We start from the raw sequence: 15,404 nt of genomic DNA on the forward strand, positions 1-15,404 counted from the left end.
TGTCTGACCTAAAATGTCACCTCGTCTTTACATTGATAAAACCCTTCGTTCTCTCAGGACAGTGACTTCAAAGGAATTTGGGGATTTACATATACATGTTAATCAATTAAAACCTTCCAACTGATTAAAGATTTAACAGCATCTTAGGTTTGTTTAATACATTCTCATCAGTGGTGTGACCCTTTGATCTTTTACTTACAAATTCTGTGTCTGATACTGCCTTTCTCACTAACACCTGAAGAAGGAGTAAGACTCCGAAAGCTTGTGCTTTCAAATAAATCTGTTGGATTATAACCTAGTGTTGTGTGATTTCTGATCTTGTCCACCCCAGTCCAACACCAGTACCTCCACATTACAGCAAGCCAGCCACACTTTGGCAGTCTTCCTCAATGATACCTGCACAGTGCAGCCATGAACTACAGACTGGGTGCAAGAAATGTATAAATAGTAGATAAACTGGTGATATCTCCTTTGCAGCAAATCTGTAGCCTGATTTATATCAATGCTTACTAAAGTACATTATCAGAAATCACACGACACCAGGTTATAGTCCAACACATTTATTTGAAAACATCAGCTTTCGCAGTCCTTCTCCTTCTTAAGACAGGTGAGTAAGACTCCAAAAGCTTGTGTCTTCAAATAAACCTGCTGGACTATAACCTGGTGTTGTGTGATTTATGACCTTGTCCATGCCAGTCTAACACCGGCACCTCCACATTAAAGGAAATGATGGCAGAGCTGTGATTGAATAATACGGTTATCAGGATGTTCTGTCTGGCAAATGGCAAGCTGTCAAGTGAAAGGGCAGCATTGTAAAAGTGAAAAAAGCCTTCAGAAGTCTTCAAATAAATTATCCACTGGATAAAATGTTAGTTTGCATTGTACAATAATGAAAGGTTAGTCCTATGTGAGATCCTGAACTCTTCCCACTGCTGTATTAATTCTTTACAGAACAGCTTAGCCAACTTTATGGCTGCCATCAAAAGCACCAATGGATTCTATAGTGTAGAATGTAACATAGTGTAACATGGAGGATATCAGTTTAATAGTTTGATTACCTTTTAAAGTGCTAATGAATTCCGTACTACAGGGTCAGTTTAGAAAGCTGTCATGGGGAATGTAAGCTTGCTAAACTTGACAGATTTCTGAGCTTTTGAAGAGGATAATGTTTTAACTATGTATTCAAATGATGTTTGTGAACAGATGTTAACAAAGAAGTGAGCTTTTCAACAAGTTCAAAATTCTATTTTAAGGCTTTAGGGTTCTATCTTAAAGTGGATTTTGGGTGAGTGGATTAGAGACGACGAGGGGAGTGAAGTAGAGTGAGGTGGGATGACGATGGTGAAAGGAGTAATATGGGTGAGGGAGGCCTTGTTTGATGAGGAGATCAAGGGGGTAAGGAGGATAAAGTAGGGATGAAGGAGATATGGAGTCAAGGGGCTGAGGAGGGTTTTATTAGTCTAACTTTCCAATTAACCTGTTCAGATACATTACAACACACCTCTGGAGCAGGTGGGACTTGAAATGGCAGGTCATAAGAGGCCCCATTTTATGAGGATGGCTTTGCAATAATCTGAACTGCGCAATGTCTCTGTTAACGGAGGTGGCTCTTTTGACCTGGCCACCTTAGCATCAGCCTGTGTCTGTCCAGAGCTGGGCTCTCAACTCTAGGCTGATCCACTCTACAGCAGATAAAAACTCTGCCTGCGCACACTGCTTGGATGGAGACAGGATCACATCTGTGGAAAAATCTTGGGTCCTGATTCTTTCTTCCAGAACAAAAATCCAGCCCTCAGCCTTGAAAGTATCACCTGCAAAACCACTTCATTGTCAGGGTAATGACTATTTCACAGTGGAGGACAGCCATGGAATGGTACACAAGAACGGAGTGGATTGTAATTATATAATGCACAAGTGGCACATAAATTAGATCACTGCATTGATGCTGGCAGTCAAAGGGGTAACATTAATAAACTAAGTTTTAGGTGATCATACCCTTGTAAAGGGCTTGAGAAAAATATTTCAAATGTGAATATAAACATAAGAAGGAAGGCTAATTAGGAGATAGCAACAACTGTAAATGCTGGAAGTCAGAGTTGATAAAGTATGGAGCTGGAAGAACACAGCAGGTCAGGCCGCATCAGAGGAAAAGGAAAGTTGACATTTCAGGTCGGGACCCTTCATCAGGACTCATCAAAATGTCAACTTTCCTGCTTCTCTGATGGTGCCTGACCTGCTGTGTTCCTCTAGCTCCACACTGTAACGACAAGGAAAGCTAACTAATTGCTTCAAAGGGACATAAATTAATAATACACTATAAATAAAATCTCACTATTGCTGGGTGATTCAGCAATAATGAATAATACATATTGAAGTGATGAGTGGACACAAGTATGATTTTTGTCAGTCCTATTGAATTCCCAATTGTAGTCATGTTAGAGTGGCAAATTACTGAGTGGAAGGTTGGCACATCTTCAGCGGGAGAGAAGGAAGCTCAGAGATTTGTCATTAGTCCCTTCCTCCACCACAGAGTTCAAGAGCAAAGCAATACACCTCACTCAAAAATCCTATTGACTGTTACAGCAAAGTTGCCAGAAAGAAAGTAATAAGCTAAAGAAATTCCAAATAATAATAATATAGCACATGAACAATGATATTACAAAACCTACAATACACACATCTCCCAACATCCTACTTTGACCTACATATTGCCCCTTGGCAACATTATCCAAAGACACAATGTTAGTTTTCACATCTACACTCACAATAGCCAGCTCCACCTCATCACTGTCTCTCTTAGCAGACTCCTAATTTGGCATCCAGTATTGGATAAGCAGAAATTTCCTCCAATTAAATATTGGGAAGTTTAAAGTCTTTGGTTAAAGTTCCAAACTTTAGCTATCAACTCCATCTCTTTCCCTGGCAGCAGTCTTAGATTAAGCCAACCAGTTCATGACCCTGCTGGCATATTTGATCCGTGATGAGTTTCTGATCTCATATCTGTGCCATTTCCAAGACCAACTAATTTCAACTTTGAAACATCATCCAACTTTGACTCAACTCATCTCTGCTGAAACCCTCATTCCTGCCTTTGTTACCTCCAGCCCTGACTGTTTCAATACATTCCTGCCTGGTTTCCTATACTGTATTCTCCATACACTTAAGGTCATCCAAATGCTGCTGCCCATATTTTGACTCACAAGAAGTTCCATTCAACTGTCATGTCTGTGCTCACCTGACCTTTTCTGGCTCCTGGTCAAGAAATGTCTTGATTTTAGAATTTTCATCCATTTTCAAAATCCTTCACAGCTTGGTCTTTCCCTGCCTCTATAATCTCCTCCAGTTCCACAACCCTCTCGGACATCTGAACTCATCTAATTTTGGCCCCATGCCCCAATATTGGTTGCCACAGCTTCAACTGCAGTTCTAAATCTTCCTCCCTAAGCTTCTCTAATTCACTAGCTTGCATTCCTCCTTTAATACGTGGCTTAAAACTTACCTTATTGACCACAGAAACATAGACACATAGAAGATAGGAGTAGTAGGAGGTCATTCAGTCCTTTGAGCCTGCTCCACCATTCATCATGATCATGGCTGATCATCCAACTCAATAGCCTAATCCTGCTTTCTCCCCATAACCTTTCATTCCATTTGCCCCAAGTGCTATATCTAGCTGCCTCCTAAATACATTCAATGTTTTGGCACCAACTACTGAAATGAATTCCACAGGTTCACCACTATTTGGGTAAAGAAATGTCTCCTCATCTTCGTCCTAAGTGGTCTACCCCGAGTTCTCAGACTGTGACACACCCACCATTGGAAACATCCTCCCAGCATCTACCCTGTCTAGTCCTGTTAGAATTTTATAAGTCTCTATGAGATCGCCCCTCATTCATCTGAACTCCAGTGAAAACAATCCTAACCTAGTCCATCTCTCCTCATACATCAGTCCCGCCATCCCTGGAATCAGCCTGCTAAATCTTTGCTGCACTCCCTTGAGAGCAAGAGCATCCTTCCTCAGAAAAGGAAACTAATACTGCACAATATTCTAGGTGTGGCCTCACCAAGGCCCTGTATAACTGCAACAACACATGCCTGCTCCTGTACTCAAAACCTCTCGCAACGAAGGCCGACATGCCACTTGCCTTCTTTACTGCCTGCTGCACCTGCATGCTTACCTTCGGCGACTGGTACATTAGGTTGCTGGGGTCCTGCTGATACTCTCCCAGTTTACAGCCATCCAGTTGGTAATCTGCCTTTTTGTTTTTGCTTCCAAAGTGATTAACCTCACATTTATCCAAATTATACTGTATCTGCCACTGATTTGCTCACTCACCCAACCTGTAAAAATCATGCTGAAGGATCTCTCTCAATCCTCATCACAGTTCATCCTCCCACCCAACTTGGTATCATCTGCAAACTTTGAGATGTTACAATTCGTTCCCTCATTGAAATCATTAATATATATTGTGAATAGCTGGGGTCCCAGCACCGATCCCTATGGCACCCCACTAGTTACTGCCTGCCAATTTGAACAGGACCCATTAATTCCTACTGTTTGTTTCATCTCTGCCAATTAGTTTTCTATCCATCTCAATACACTTGCCCCAATCACATGTGCCTTTATCTCTTATGCAGGACTTTGTCAAACGCTTTCTGAAAGTCCGAATATACCACATCAACCGGCTACCTCTTGTCAACTCTATTAGTTACATCTTCATGCATCTACACCAATCATCAGACCAAATATGATTTCGTGTCATATTTTATAATGATCCTATGAAGCCTTTTGGGATGTCTTATGACATCAACGGGTCTATATTTATATTGTTGTTATTGTTGACTGCCTTTTCAATATTGCACGATTTCAAATCCTCCAATCCAATTTTTACATCTGTTTGAGGTGATTCACAATCCTGAAAACATAAAGTTCCCAGAAAAAAACTTTGCCTTTAGGATCCTTCCCATATCTGAATAGCATACACAAGACAGCAATTGTACTATGGAACTGTTTTCCAATTGTTCCTGCTATTTTTAAACTTACGTAAGAGTAAATTATTTAAAAAAGATCATGGTGAAATGTGGCTCTGTGCAATGTAAATTCCAGAATTGAACGAAGGTGCGTGGGGACTGTGAAGTCCTGTCATCACCCTACTTTATGTTAGTGGGAGTTATTGCCACTCCCAGTCACTTTTGCTTATCTCCTGGCAGTCAGTGCTGAGGGGTCTGAGGCCAGATCATCAATCTACTCTTTCACGGATTATGACATGGAGTGACCTGAAAGAGGGGTTGGAGAAAGAATATAACATAATTTCAAAAAAGCATTAACGCTCACCGATGATGTCACGTTGTGTGGACCCTTTACCAATTCATTTTTCTTGTTTTTAAGCTAGAAAAAAAATAATGAAAAGGCTTTAACATCCTAATGAAAGCCCAATGACATGAATAGGTGTAGTTACAGTGTTAATAGTTCCTTATATTTTTAAATATTAAATTTTCATCACCCCGATGTAATATGTAATTGTATTGTCTCCAAGATCCTGCTGGGAATGTGTGAGAACATAACTCACCTAGAATACAAAAATAATGAAACTGCAATTTATGAAAATTGATCTAGCATCACTGAAGAAAATGCAAAGAGAAAATCTACACCGGCCTGAAAATAGAAAAATTCTCCGTAAAACCCGACTTCAAGCTCACAAAAATAAATAAAATGTATACCTAAATAAATAAAAGCTATTTATCAAGCTTGTGCTCCTATGTAAATCAGACTTGGAAGTATCAAAAGTGCAAAACATCTGTCACACAGTTTTCAAATAATTATCTGTTAACCATATAATTTGTTCAAATTACGGATAGGAAAATCCATCAATTACAAACATGAGGCAGATCAGGAAAATCCACCAATTGAAAACTACCAACTAACACACACTTGTGCCATATTATGTGACAGCAATGTAAGTACTCCTCCATTTTCTGAAATCCATATTCATTGAACATAGGAACTTTACAAGTTGTGCAGTCCATTTCAGATTTAGTGACACTACGTACGTCCAAGTAGCTGGTGTAGGCCCAGCTTTCACTGACATTTTTGTTAGTTTATTACGATTTTGTTTTTGCAGACTGTGTCCTAACCTCCCATGCATATTTCTGATATGTAGATGATACATTCATGATCTTTGTGTCTGCAACCATGTGTGACGATTCATTTAATATGCTCCATCCCATTCTCATTCACTTTTGTGATGAATTGTCTAACATGCTCCTTTTCAACTGTCCTAGTTTGCAAATCTGTTCATTGAAAGCTACTATAAGCCTAACTTTACCAGTCAATGTATACATTGGAATTCTTTTCGATCTATGAAAAGGAAGATTGGCAGATGACAGAAATCTGGGTGGGAGGGTTAGCTGTGAAGCTGACTTAGATATACTTCAGTGTGATTTGAACAAGCTGAGTGTGCAAACACATGACAGATGCAGTATAATGTGGGTAAATGCTAGGTTATCCACTTTAGAGACAACAACAGGAAGAAGATTATTATCTAAATGGTTATAAATTGAAAGAGGGGAACGTGCAATGAGATTTTGGTATTCTCATACACAAGATGCTAAAAGTAAGCATGCAGGTGCAGCAGATGGTAAAGGCAAATGGTATGTTAGCCTTCACAGTGACAGAATTCTAGTACAGGGGCATGGATGTCTTGCTGCAATTATACAGAGCCTTGGTGAGGCCACACCTGCAATATTGTGTGTAGTTTTGGTCTCCTTATCTGAGGAAGAATGTCCTTGCTACAGAGGGAGTGCTGTGAATGTTTACAAAATGTTATCCAGCGGAACTGATTTATAAGCAGAGGTTAAATTAGGTTTACATTTGCTGGGGTTCAGAAGAATGAGGGGGACAGGCTATCACGTTGGCTAATCAGCCATGATCATAATGAATGGTGGAACAGACTCAAATGGCCGAATGGCCTACTCTTGCTCCTATTTTCTATGTTTGTGTTATCAGCAGTATTGTAAAAAGAGCCCTAGCTATTTTCCCACTTTGTAAGGTTGGCACAGAACTAGAACATATCAAAGCTATCCAGTGGGTTATCTGATCAGAGATAATATTTTGAATCTGGTGTGACTCTTCTGAAAGGTGTAGGAAAATGATTTTTTGAATACTTTTAACAGCGCATGGGGGCAGATGGTATAGGGGCCCAATGCAAAACACAAAGGGATTGAATGTTTTGAAGGAGGAGATAGATATCGATCTGAGGGCTAAGGGGATCAAAGGGTATGCAGCAAAAACATGAACAGAATACAGAATAGGATGATCAACCATGACTATACTGAATGGCACAGCAGGCTTGCAAGATCAACTGGGCTACTCCTGTTCCTATTTTCTATGTTTCTACGATTGTTAATAGCAATGAAATAGCAAAAGAGATGTAAAATAAGTGTAAATTAAGGTGCAAAAGGGAGAGAATGTATCTTGTCTGAGAGGAAAGTCATTCAGACCTGAAACACTAGCTTTGTTTCTCTCTCCATGGATGCTGTCAGACCAGTTGAATTTCTCCAGCATTCTCTAGCATTGTTTCATCCAAATCTGTGCTGCCTATATCCTAACTTGAACCAAATTTAATTTATCCATCACTTGTGTTTGGAGATTGAAACTGAATCCTGATCAAGCTGCATCTCAGTGTTAAAATCCTCATTCTGGATTTCAAATCTTTTGATGGCTTCAAACTTCTTTATTTCAATTGCTTCCCCCAAATCTACAAGACATTGAAATCTCTGCACTCCTCTAGTTCTGTTCTCTTACACATCCCGATTTTAATCTCTCTCCTATTGGCTGCCATGCCTTCAGCCACAATGGCCCTGGGCACTGGAATTCCCTCTGTAAACTCTGCTCTAGTCTAAATCTCTTTCCTTGTTTTAAATGTTGACCAGTTTTTGATACCTTCTTCTGTGGCTTGATATTAAAAAAAGACTATTGATATTGTACAGGGGTTATGTGCTTTAAGATGTTTTGTTACATTAAAAATTGCTGGCTTTTTTCCATTTATTACACCTTTCAGCAGTCACTGAGATATTGTAACCTTTTCCATTCTAACAAAATTAGCCCTGATTTTTCAAGGAACAAGAGGTACTTTTTCAAGAAACAGCAGGTATTGAAAGCCTTTGAAAATTACTGCTACCACAGAAGTGTTAAAATTCTTGAAAGAGCAAGGTTTGACAGAAGTGTCCAGCATTCAAGGGAGTAGATGATTTCATTAATAATCTTTACAGATTAGTGGAAAAAAGCAACTGTGGTGAACTTCAGGTCAGAATTCATAAGAGACAGAAGTTCTGCAGGAATTAATGATGAGTCTCTGTCTGACTTACTGCAGCCCTGACTGCAGAGAAAGCCATTCAAATAGTGAGTTAAGCAGAAGTCTGAAAGCAACACAGATTAATCCACAGAAGTGAAGATCACCCTTGGCCAAGGAGATTAGCAGAGTTCATTGAATTTTCAAGGCCCAAACCCAAAACCAAAACCAAATCAATAGTGAGGAACTAATACAATGAGAAGGACAGGCACTAGACACTCAATGTCCTTGTCAGTGCTGTGGAGCAAAGAAACTTCACAAGCACAGATAATGTTCAGTTAGTAAAAGTGACTGCTTTATCTGATACACAAGTATCACTTTTGAAAATATGTAAAGTAGGACACTGCTTTAGAAATCAAGGAGCTACCCACACAAAGTGTTTAATGATTTTAGACTAATCGACAACAGAGGAGAAACCTAAAATGTTCCTAGGGGAAATAGTTAATTGACATTAATCATTTTGGCAAGCTCTTGTTTATGTCTATGGCTATCTCCTTACTTTTGCATTAAATATCATGGTGTGCGCTACAAATGTATCAGATAATGAGCTATGGTTAAAAAAAAATTCTACAGTTGACAACAGTGCAACTGCATAGTTCACGAGGCATACCACTTAGATTAAAAGGTATGCTACAAGCAACTGTTCAAGATGCCTCCCAAGTCAAGAATGTCATTAAACGACTGCAGAGTACATTGCCTTAACCACTCACTTCCTTCACCACTGATACACAGAGGCAGCACAATGTGCTATCTACAAAATGCCCTATAGCAACTTACTATGTCTCCTTTGACAACACCTTCCACAACCCACAACCTCTATTATCTAAAAGAACAAAGTTTTCAGAGCGTGGAAACACCAGGTTACCCTCCAAGCCACAGACCACTTAAACTGAGAACTACACAATTGGTCCTTCACGGTCACTGGGTTAAAATCCTGGAACACCCTTTCCAACAGCATGTATGGGAAGGGTCGACGGGCTAAAAGTTAATGATGATATTCAACAGCTGCATGAGAAAATAGATTGTACAGGATGGGAAAACAGGTTGGGAAAGTTTAGAATAATGCTTAACAAGCTGCATGACCTTGAATGAGTCATGAGTCCTGTGAACATACCTTTACAAGCCAAAGATGACACCTGCACTTGTTTTCCCACCCTGTGTTGTCTGTACCAGCCAGCAGTTTTGTCTTGCTGTATCTGCTTTCTTTATGCTGGCTGTTTGTTACATTGTATAAGAGAGAGAGTTTCATTCCAAGCTGTTGTTGCTATTGCTACTGCTGTTGCTGCTGAATTTCACCTTGGCTCAGAATCGTAAACAGTGCAAAGGACGAACCAAAGCCTCCAGTCCAGCCATTTACTGAAGTGTCCCCAATAGGCAAAAGAACATGAGACTTAGAGATAGCAGGAACTGCAGATGCTGGAGAATCTGAGATAACAAGGTGTAGAGCTGGATGAACACAGCAGGCCAAGCAGCATCATAGGAGCAAGAAGGCTGACGTTTCAGGCCTAGACCCTTCATCAGAAATGGGAGGAGGGAACAAGCTGGGCTGGTTTTGGGATGCGGTAGGGGGAGGGGAGATTTTGAAACTTGTGAAATCCACATTGATACCATTGGGCTGCAGGGTTCCCAAGCAGAATATGAGGTGCTGTTCCTGCAACCTTCGGGTGGCATCGTTGTGGCATTGCAGGAGGCCCAGGATGGACATGTCGTCTGAGGAATGGGAGGGGGAGTTGAAATGGTTCGCGACTGGGAGGTGCAGTTGTTTAGTGCGAACCGAGCGTAGGTGTTCCGCAAAGCGGTCCCCAAGCCTCCGCTTGGTTTCCCCGATGTAGAGGAGGCCACAACGGGAACAGCGGATACAGTATACCACATTAGCTGATGCGCAGGTGAACATCTGCTTGATGTGGAAAGTCTTCTTGGGGCCTGGGATGGGGGTGAGGGGGGAGGTGTAGGGGCAGGTGTCGCACTTCCTGCAGTTGCAGTGAAAAGTGCCGGGTGTGGTGGGGCTGGAGGGGAGTGTGGAGCGGACAAGGGAGTCTCGGAGAGAGTGGTCCCCCTGGAAAGCTAGAAAACAGATGAAGAAGGTATGACAGACTAAATCAGATATGGGGGGAGGAAAGGAAACCACACTGACTACGTCTCCCACAACATCCCTGTACCCTAGCCTGGAGGAGGTTGGGCAGTTGTGACGAGCCAGTCAGCCTATCGATTAGGGGTGGGGCGAGGACTCCAAGGTCTGTGTAAGGGTGCTTGGTGGGGCAACTGGAAACCCGAGGCCTCATGTCCCTATCACAGTTTATTGGCGGAAAGGCAAGGTACAGCGAGACATTGCATTATTAGACACTGGGACAAGAATTACTATTATACATGGCAATCCACATAGACGTGTAGGGCACTTTGGCTATTATTGAATTTGGTGGGGCGATAATACCATAAAACAAATATTAGAATGGCCTTGGGGAATGGACCCCCACCCGTAATCCTGGTATTGATAACCAACGTAACAGAAAATATTACCAGCATGGACTTATTAAAAGGTACCACCTTGCAGATCTCGCTGGGCAAATTCTCTTTTGGTATACAAGCTGTGACAGTTACTGTTGGCGTGACAAAATGGGAGCCCTTTATTATTCCTCTGCCTTTATGGATGGTTTCAATGAAACAGTATCGATTCCTGGGAGGGCACAAAGAAATTGGGGATGCTATACAGGGCCTGTTGGCTGCAGGGATTGTGACACATGCAGTATCTGTGCACAATAGCCCATTATGGCCTGTAAAGAAGCCTGATGGAAGTTGGCAAATGACGTTGATCACTTAACAAATATGCTCCTCCACTGCTGGTAGCTGTGCCTGATGTGGTCACTGTTATAGAAAATTTGTCACAGGGGGCCGGATGCCTGGTACGCCGTTATTGATCTAGCAAATGCCTTTTTCTCGATATCGATAGCCCTGGAATCACAAGCCCAGTTTGCTTACACTTGGGAAGGTCGCCAATATACCTTCTGTCAGCTACCCCAAGGACACCTACACAGCCCAACCTTATGTCAAGGGCTAGTAGCAAGGGACTTAGATATGTGTCCGTTGCCACCAGACATTCACGTAGCACATTATATTGATGACATCTTGATCCACAGACCAACAGAAACCGTGGGGGCGGAAGCTCTAGTCACCCTGGTACAACATATGTGAGACAGAGGCTGGGAAGTGAACCCAAAAAAGATACAGGAATCAGCACAATCAGTGCAGTCTTTAGGCAGTTGATGAAAGGGGATACAGACATCCCCAAAATAGTAAATAATAAAATACAGGAAATGGTTACTCCAACTAACAAGACTGAGGCACAGAAATTTATAAGTCTGCTTGGATATTGGCACAGACATGTATCTCACTTGACCACATTATTAAGATCTTTATATGCTGTTACTCGAAAGAAAGCTCAGTTTGAATGTGGCCATGAACAACAGAAAGCATTTATGGCTGCTAAAGAGACTGTAGCCCTAGCATTTCCCCTGGCCCTCCAATACATGGCTTACCCTTTGAATTACCTGAAGATACTCATCATTGTGCCTGCTTCAATGATGGATCAGCCATCTGGCCAAATATGGAGGTGAACAGCTATGTTTAATCCCTCCACACAGACGATTATCCATAGTGAAGGAGATGCGGGATTGAGCCAGTATGCTGAATTGGCAGCTGTGGTCCTAGCGCTGGAAAAAGATAGTCAGTTTGCACATTGAGACTGATTCATGGGCAGTGGCCAATGGAATGACTGTACGGATGCCAACCTGGCAGTCACATGACTGGAAGATCGCTGGAAAGTCCTTGTAAAGAACAGAACTATGGAAACAAAAATGGGCAAAGGCACAGCACATGAAAATCAATTTGTACCCTGTTGATGCCCATGTGAGGGATGGTTCGGAATCTGCTGATCACAACAGTACTGTGGATGGAACAGTAAAAGCCAGAATGGTTGAAGATGCATCTGAAGACTACGACACTAGAAAATGGGCTCATGAAAAATCAGGACATTTAGGATATCACGGCACTATGCAATGGGCAAAAGATCGAGGTTTGCATTTACCTGCTGACCTGGTAAAAGAAGTCATCGGCAAGTGTGAGATATATCAGAAGGTAAAACATATATCACTGCCGAAAAATCCAATGGCACAAATCAAGCGAGGAGATAGCCTGCTCAAATCTGACAGACTTACCCCAATTTCTTTGTGCCCTCCCAGGAATCGATACTGTTTCATTGAAACCATCCATAAGTCTGACAGACTTACTATGTTGGCCCATTACTGTTACAACAACAATATCAATATCTGTTAACCATGGTGGACACCTACTCTGAGTTAATGTTAGCTTTCCCGACAACCAAAGTGAATCAGAGTAACACTTTTAGAACAATTGATATCCTATTATGGTGAAGCATCAGAAATACAATCAGAGTAATGGTTCACATTTTGCAGGCCGACAGGTGCAGCAATGGGTTGCAGGCAATGGGTTACATTGGATGTTTCACATTCCCTATTATCCTCAAGCAGTAGGTCTTGTGGAACAAATGAATGGGTTATTAAAACAGCAAATTAAACTATTGACCCCTAATCATACATTACAAGGTGACTCAAAGTGCTGCCACAGGCATTGTATAATTTGAACAATCGCCTCTGAAAGGAGGGACATACATGAGTAGAACGTTCCAAGGGAGTGGCCAGTTACATCCTCCCAATAAACCCACAACATCCGACGACTTTTGCACAGGGGGGAAAGTGTGGGCACACCACCCACAGCACCCACCTAAACCTAGTGAGATACTTGCCCATGGACAAGGTGATACCTATTGGATATTGATAGCGGGACAGGAGGCACTAGAAAATATAGATAAAGAGAAATTAACAAAGTGGGAGTGAAGTGTCAATGATTGTAAACTGATAAGATATGATTTCTTCACAAAACAATGAGAATTTATGGATGCTGCTGTGGATGATTTGTCAGTTAGCAACTGCTGCACCTAATCTCATGATAAAGGCCACTGTGGACATTAACTTGATGATAGTTATTTTATTGTAGTTTTAATTTTATGATGTAGATTACATGCTCTCATTATACATTCTTGTGCGGCTATTGTTGATTGGCATCTGCATTTGCAATTGTAACATACGCTGTCAAATATCATCGGGGTGGAATGTATAGGATGGGCAGAAGAGCTAAAAGTTAATGATGATATTCAACAGCTGCATGAGAAAATAGATTTTACAAGATGGGAAAACAAGTTGGGAAAGTTTAGAATAATACTTAACAAGCTGCATGACACTGAATGAGTCATGAGTCCTGCGAACATTCCTTCATTCCTTTATGAGCCAAAGATGACACCTGAACTTGTTTTCCCATCCTGTGTTGTCTGTACCAGCCAGCAGTTTTGTCTCTCTGTATCTGCTTCCTTTATGCTTGCTGTTTTTCACACTGTATAAGAGAGAGAGAGTTTTGTTCCAAGCTGCTGCTGCTACTGCTGCTGGACTTCACCTCGACTCAGAATTGTGAACAGTGCCAGGAATGAACCTAAGCCTCCAGACCAGCTATTGACTGAGGGGTCCCTGATAAGCAGAAGAATGTGAGACTTGTTGCTTTTTCTAGAAAGGCATGAGATGTGTTGCTTTTCTTCTCTTTTCTTTTCTGTTTATTATTACCACTATAATCATTTATTATTGTCATTATAATCATTCATTATTACTTAATAAACATTCATTTTTAAGCAAATTGCTGTTGTTGAGCCTTCTTTTAATTATACTTACCTGAACCTGAAAAGAACCGCTTGGATACACACTGTGATCCAAGACAGCACTGTGGATGTACCTAAACCAGATGGACTGCAGCAGTTCTGACATTGCTAGTGGTGCTTAAATCCTATAAATTAATTTTAAAAAGTCATGATCTCACAGTCTCTGATATGGCTCACTCTCTAAGGCAAAATACATTTATCTATCACTAGTGGTTGTGTTTCATATCTACTCAGCATTAGTTTCTGAGATTCATTTTGATATGTGTTTTACAATCACTCATCATGAGTCTTTGATTGCTTATTTACATTATGATCCTCATATTTCTGGGGAAGCAGAAAGGGAGCGGGGATAGTGTTTATACGGAGAAAACTGAAAATACAACAATATAGAGGTGCCACTGAACTTAACAACAGGATCTCCTCGTTATTTCTTTATTCATTCTTCTTCACCTGCTCCTATGGAATGCTATAGAAAGTATTTACTTATTAGACCTTTGCAGTTCTTGACTCCCTTTAGCTCCTAGATTTCCTTTGAAAACCAACTAGGCAGCAGTAAATATGAATTCTACCAAAATATCTGGAATGGAACTGATTATTCGGCTGATATATGATGCACTTGTTTCTTCAGAATGGGTCATCTCAACAACCTCAAATATACTACAGTTTTATTACAACATTAAGCTGATTTGAGATAGGTCAAGGTTAGATAAAAGCCGGAGAAAACAAAAACTGCGGATTCTGGAGATCTGAAACAAACAAAAATAGAAATTGCTGCAGAAACTCAAAGGCTCTGGCAGCATTTGTGGAGAGAGAAAAACAGAGTTAACTTTTCAAGTCCTACATGACTCTTCTTCAGAACTAGCCTATCGTTACTTGTTTTCTCTCTTGCTACTTCCTTAAATGGTAGATTACTTCTGCTAACTTCCAATCTATTAGAAAAGGTCTAGTATCCATTAGGAATATAAGCTAAAAATTCCAATGAAATACTTGAGGATACAAGCGCCTTTAGTATCAAAAGGAACTTTTTTCTTCAGAAACTTGTACCTCTGATAGCGCAAACATGGTTTAACCATAATTTCCATAATTCAATTTCCTTCTGAACATTTCCGAACACAAAATCTTGCCTCTGTATTTGTTACCACCTTTGATCTTTTACTGGAAATATGTATCTCCTCAACATCGTTGCAAAACAAAATGATGCTATGCACAAAGACTGCTTTAAACTTCAGACAACAAGGTGCAGGGCTGGATGAACACAGCAGGCCAAGCAGCAT

The 15,404-nt window shown here is 40.9% G+C and overlaps 1 protein-coding gene across 1 annotated transcript in view; it reads right to left on the bottom strand.

The window, feature by feature from the left end:
• LOC109935317 (short transient receptor potential channel 3-like) overlaps nt 1-15,404 on the bottom strand; it is a 107,820-nt gene that overhangs the window by 63,951 nt on the left and 28,465 nt on the right. The window contains exon 3 of the mRNA XM_048608904.1: nt 5,336-5,389. Within this exon, the coding sequence (XP_048464861.1) occupies nt 5,336-5,389 (54 nt within the window). The remainder of the gene's footprint in view (nt 1-5,335; nt 5,390-15,404) is intronic.

This window comes from Rhincodon typus, chromosome 1, assembly GCF_021869965.1.
Source record: "Rhincodon typus isolate 14 chromosome 1, sRhiTyp1.1, whole genome shotgun sequence".
Classification (NCBI taxonomy): Eukaryota; Metazoa; Chordata; class Chondrichthyes; order Orectolobiformes; family Rhincodontidae; genus Rhincodon; species Rhincodon typus.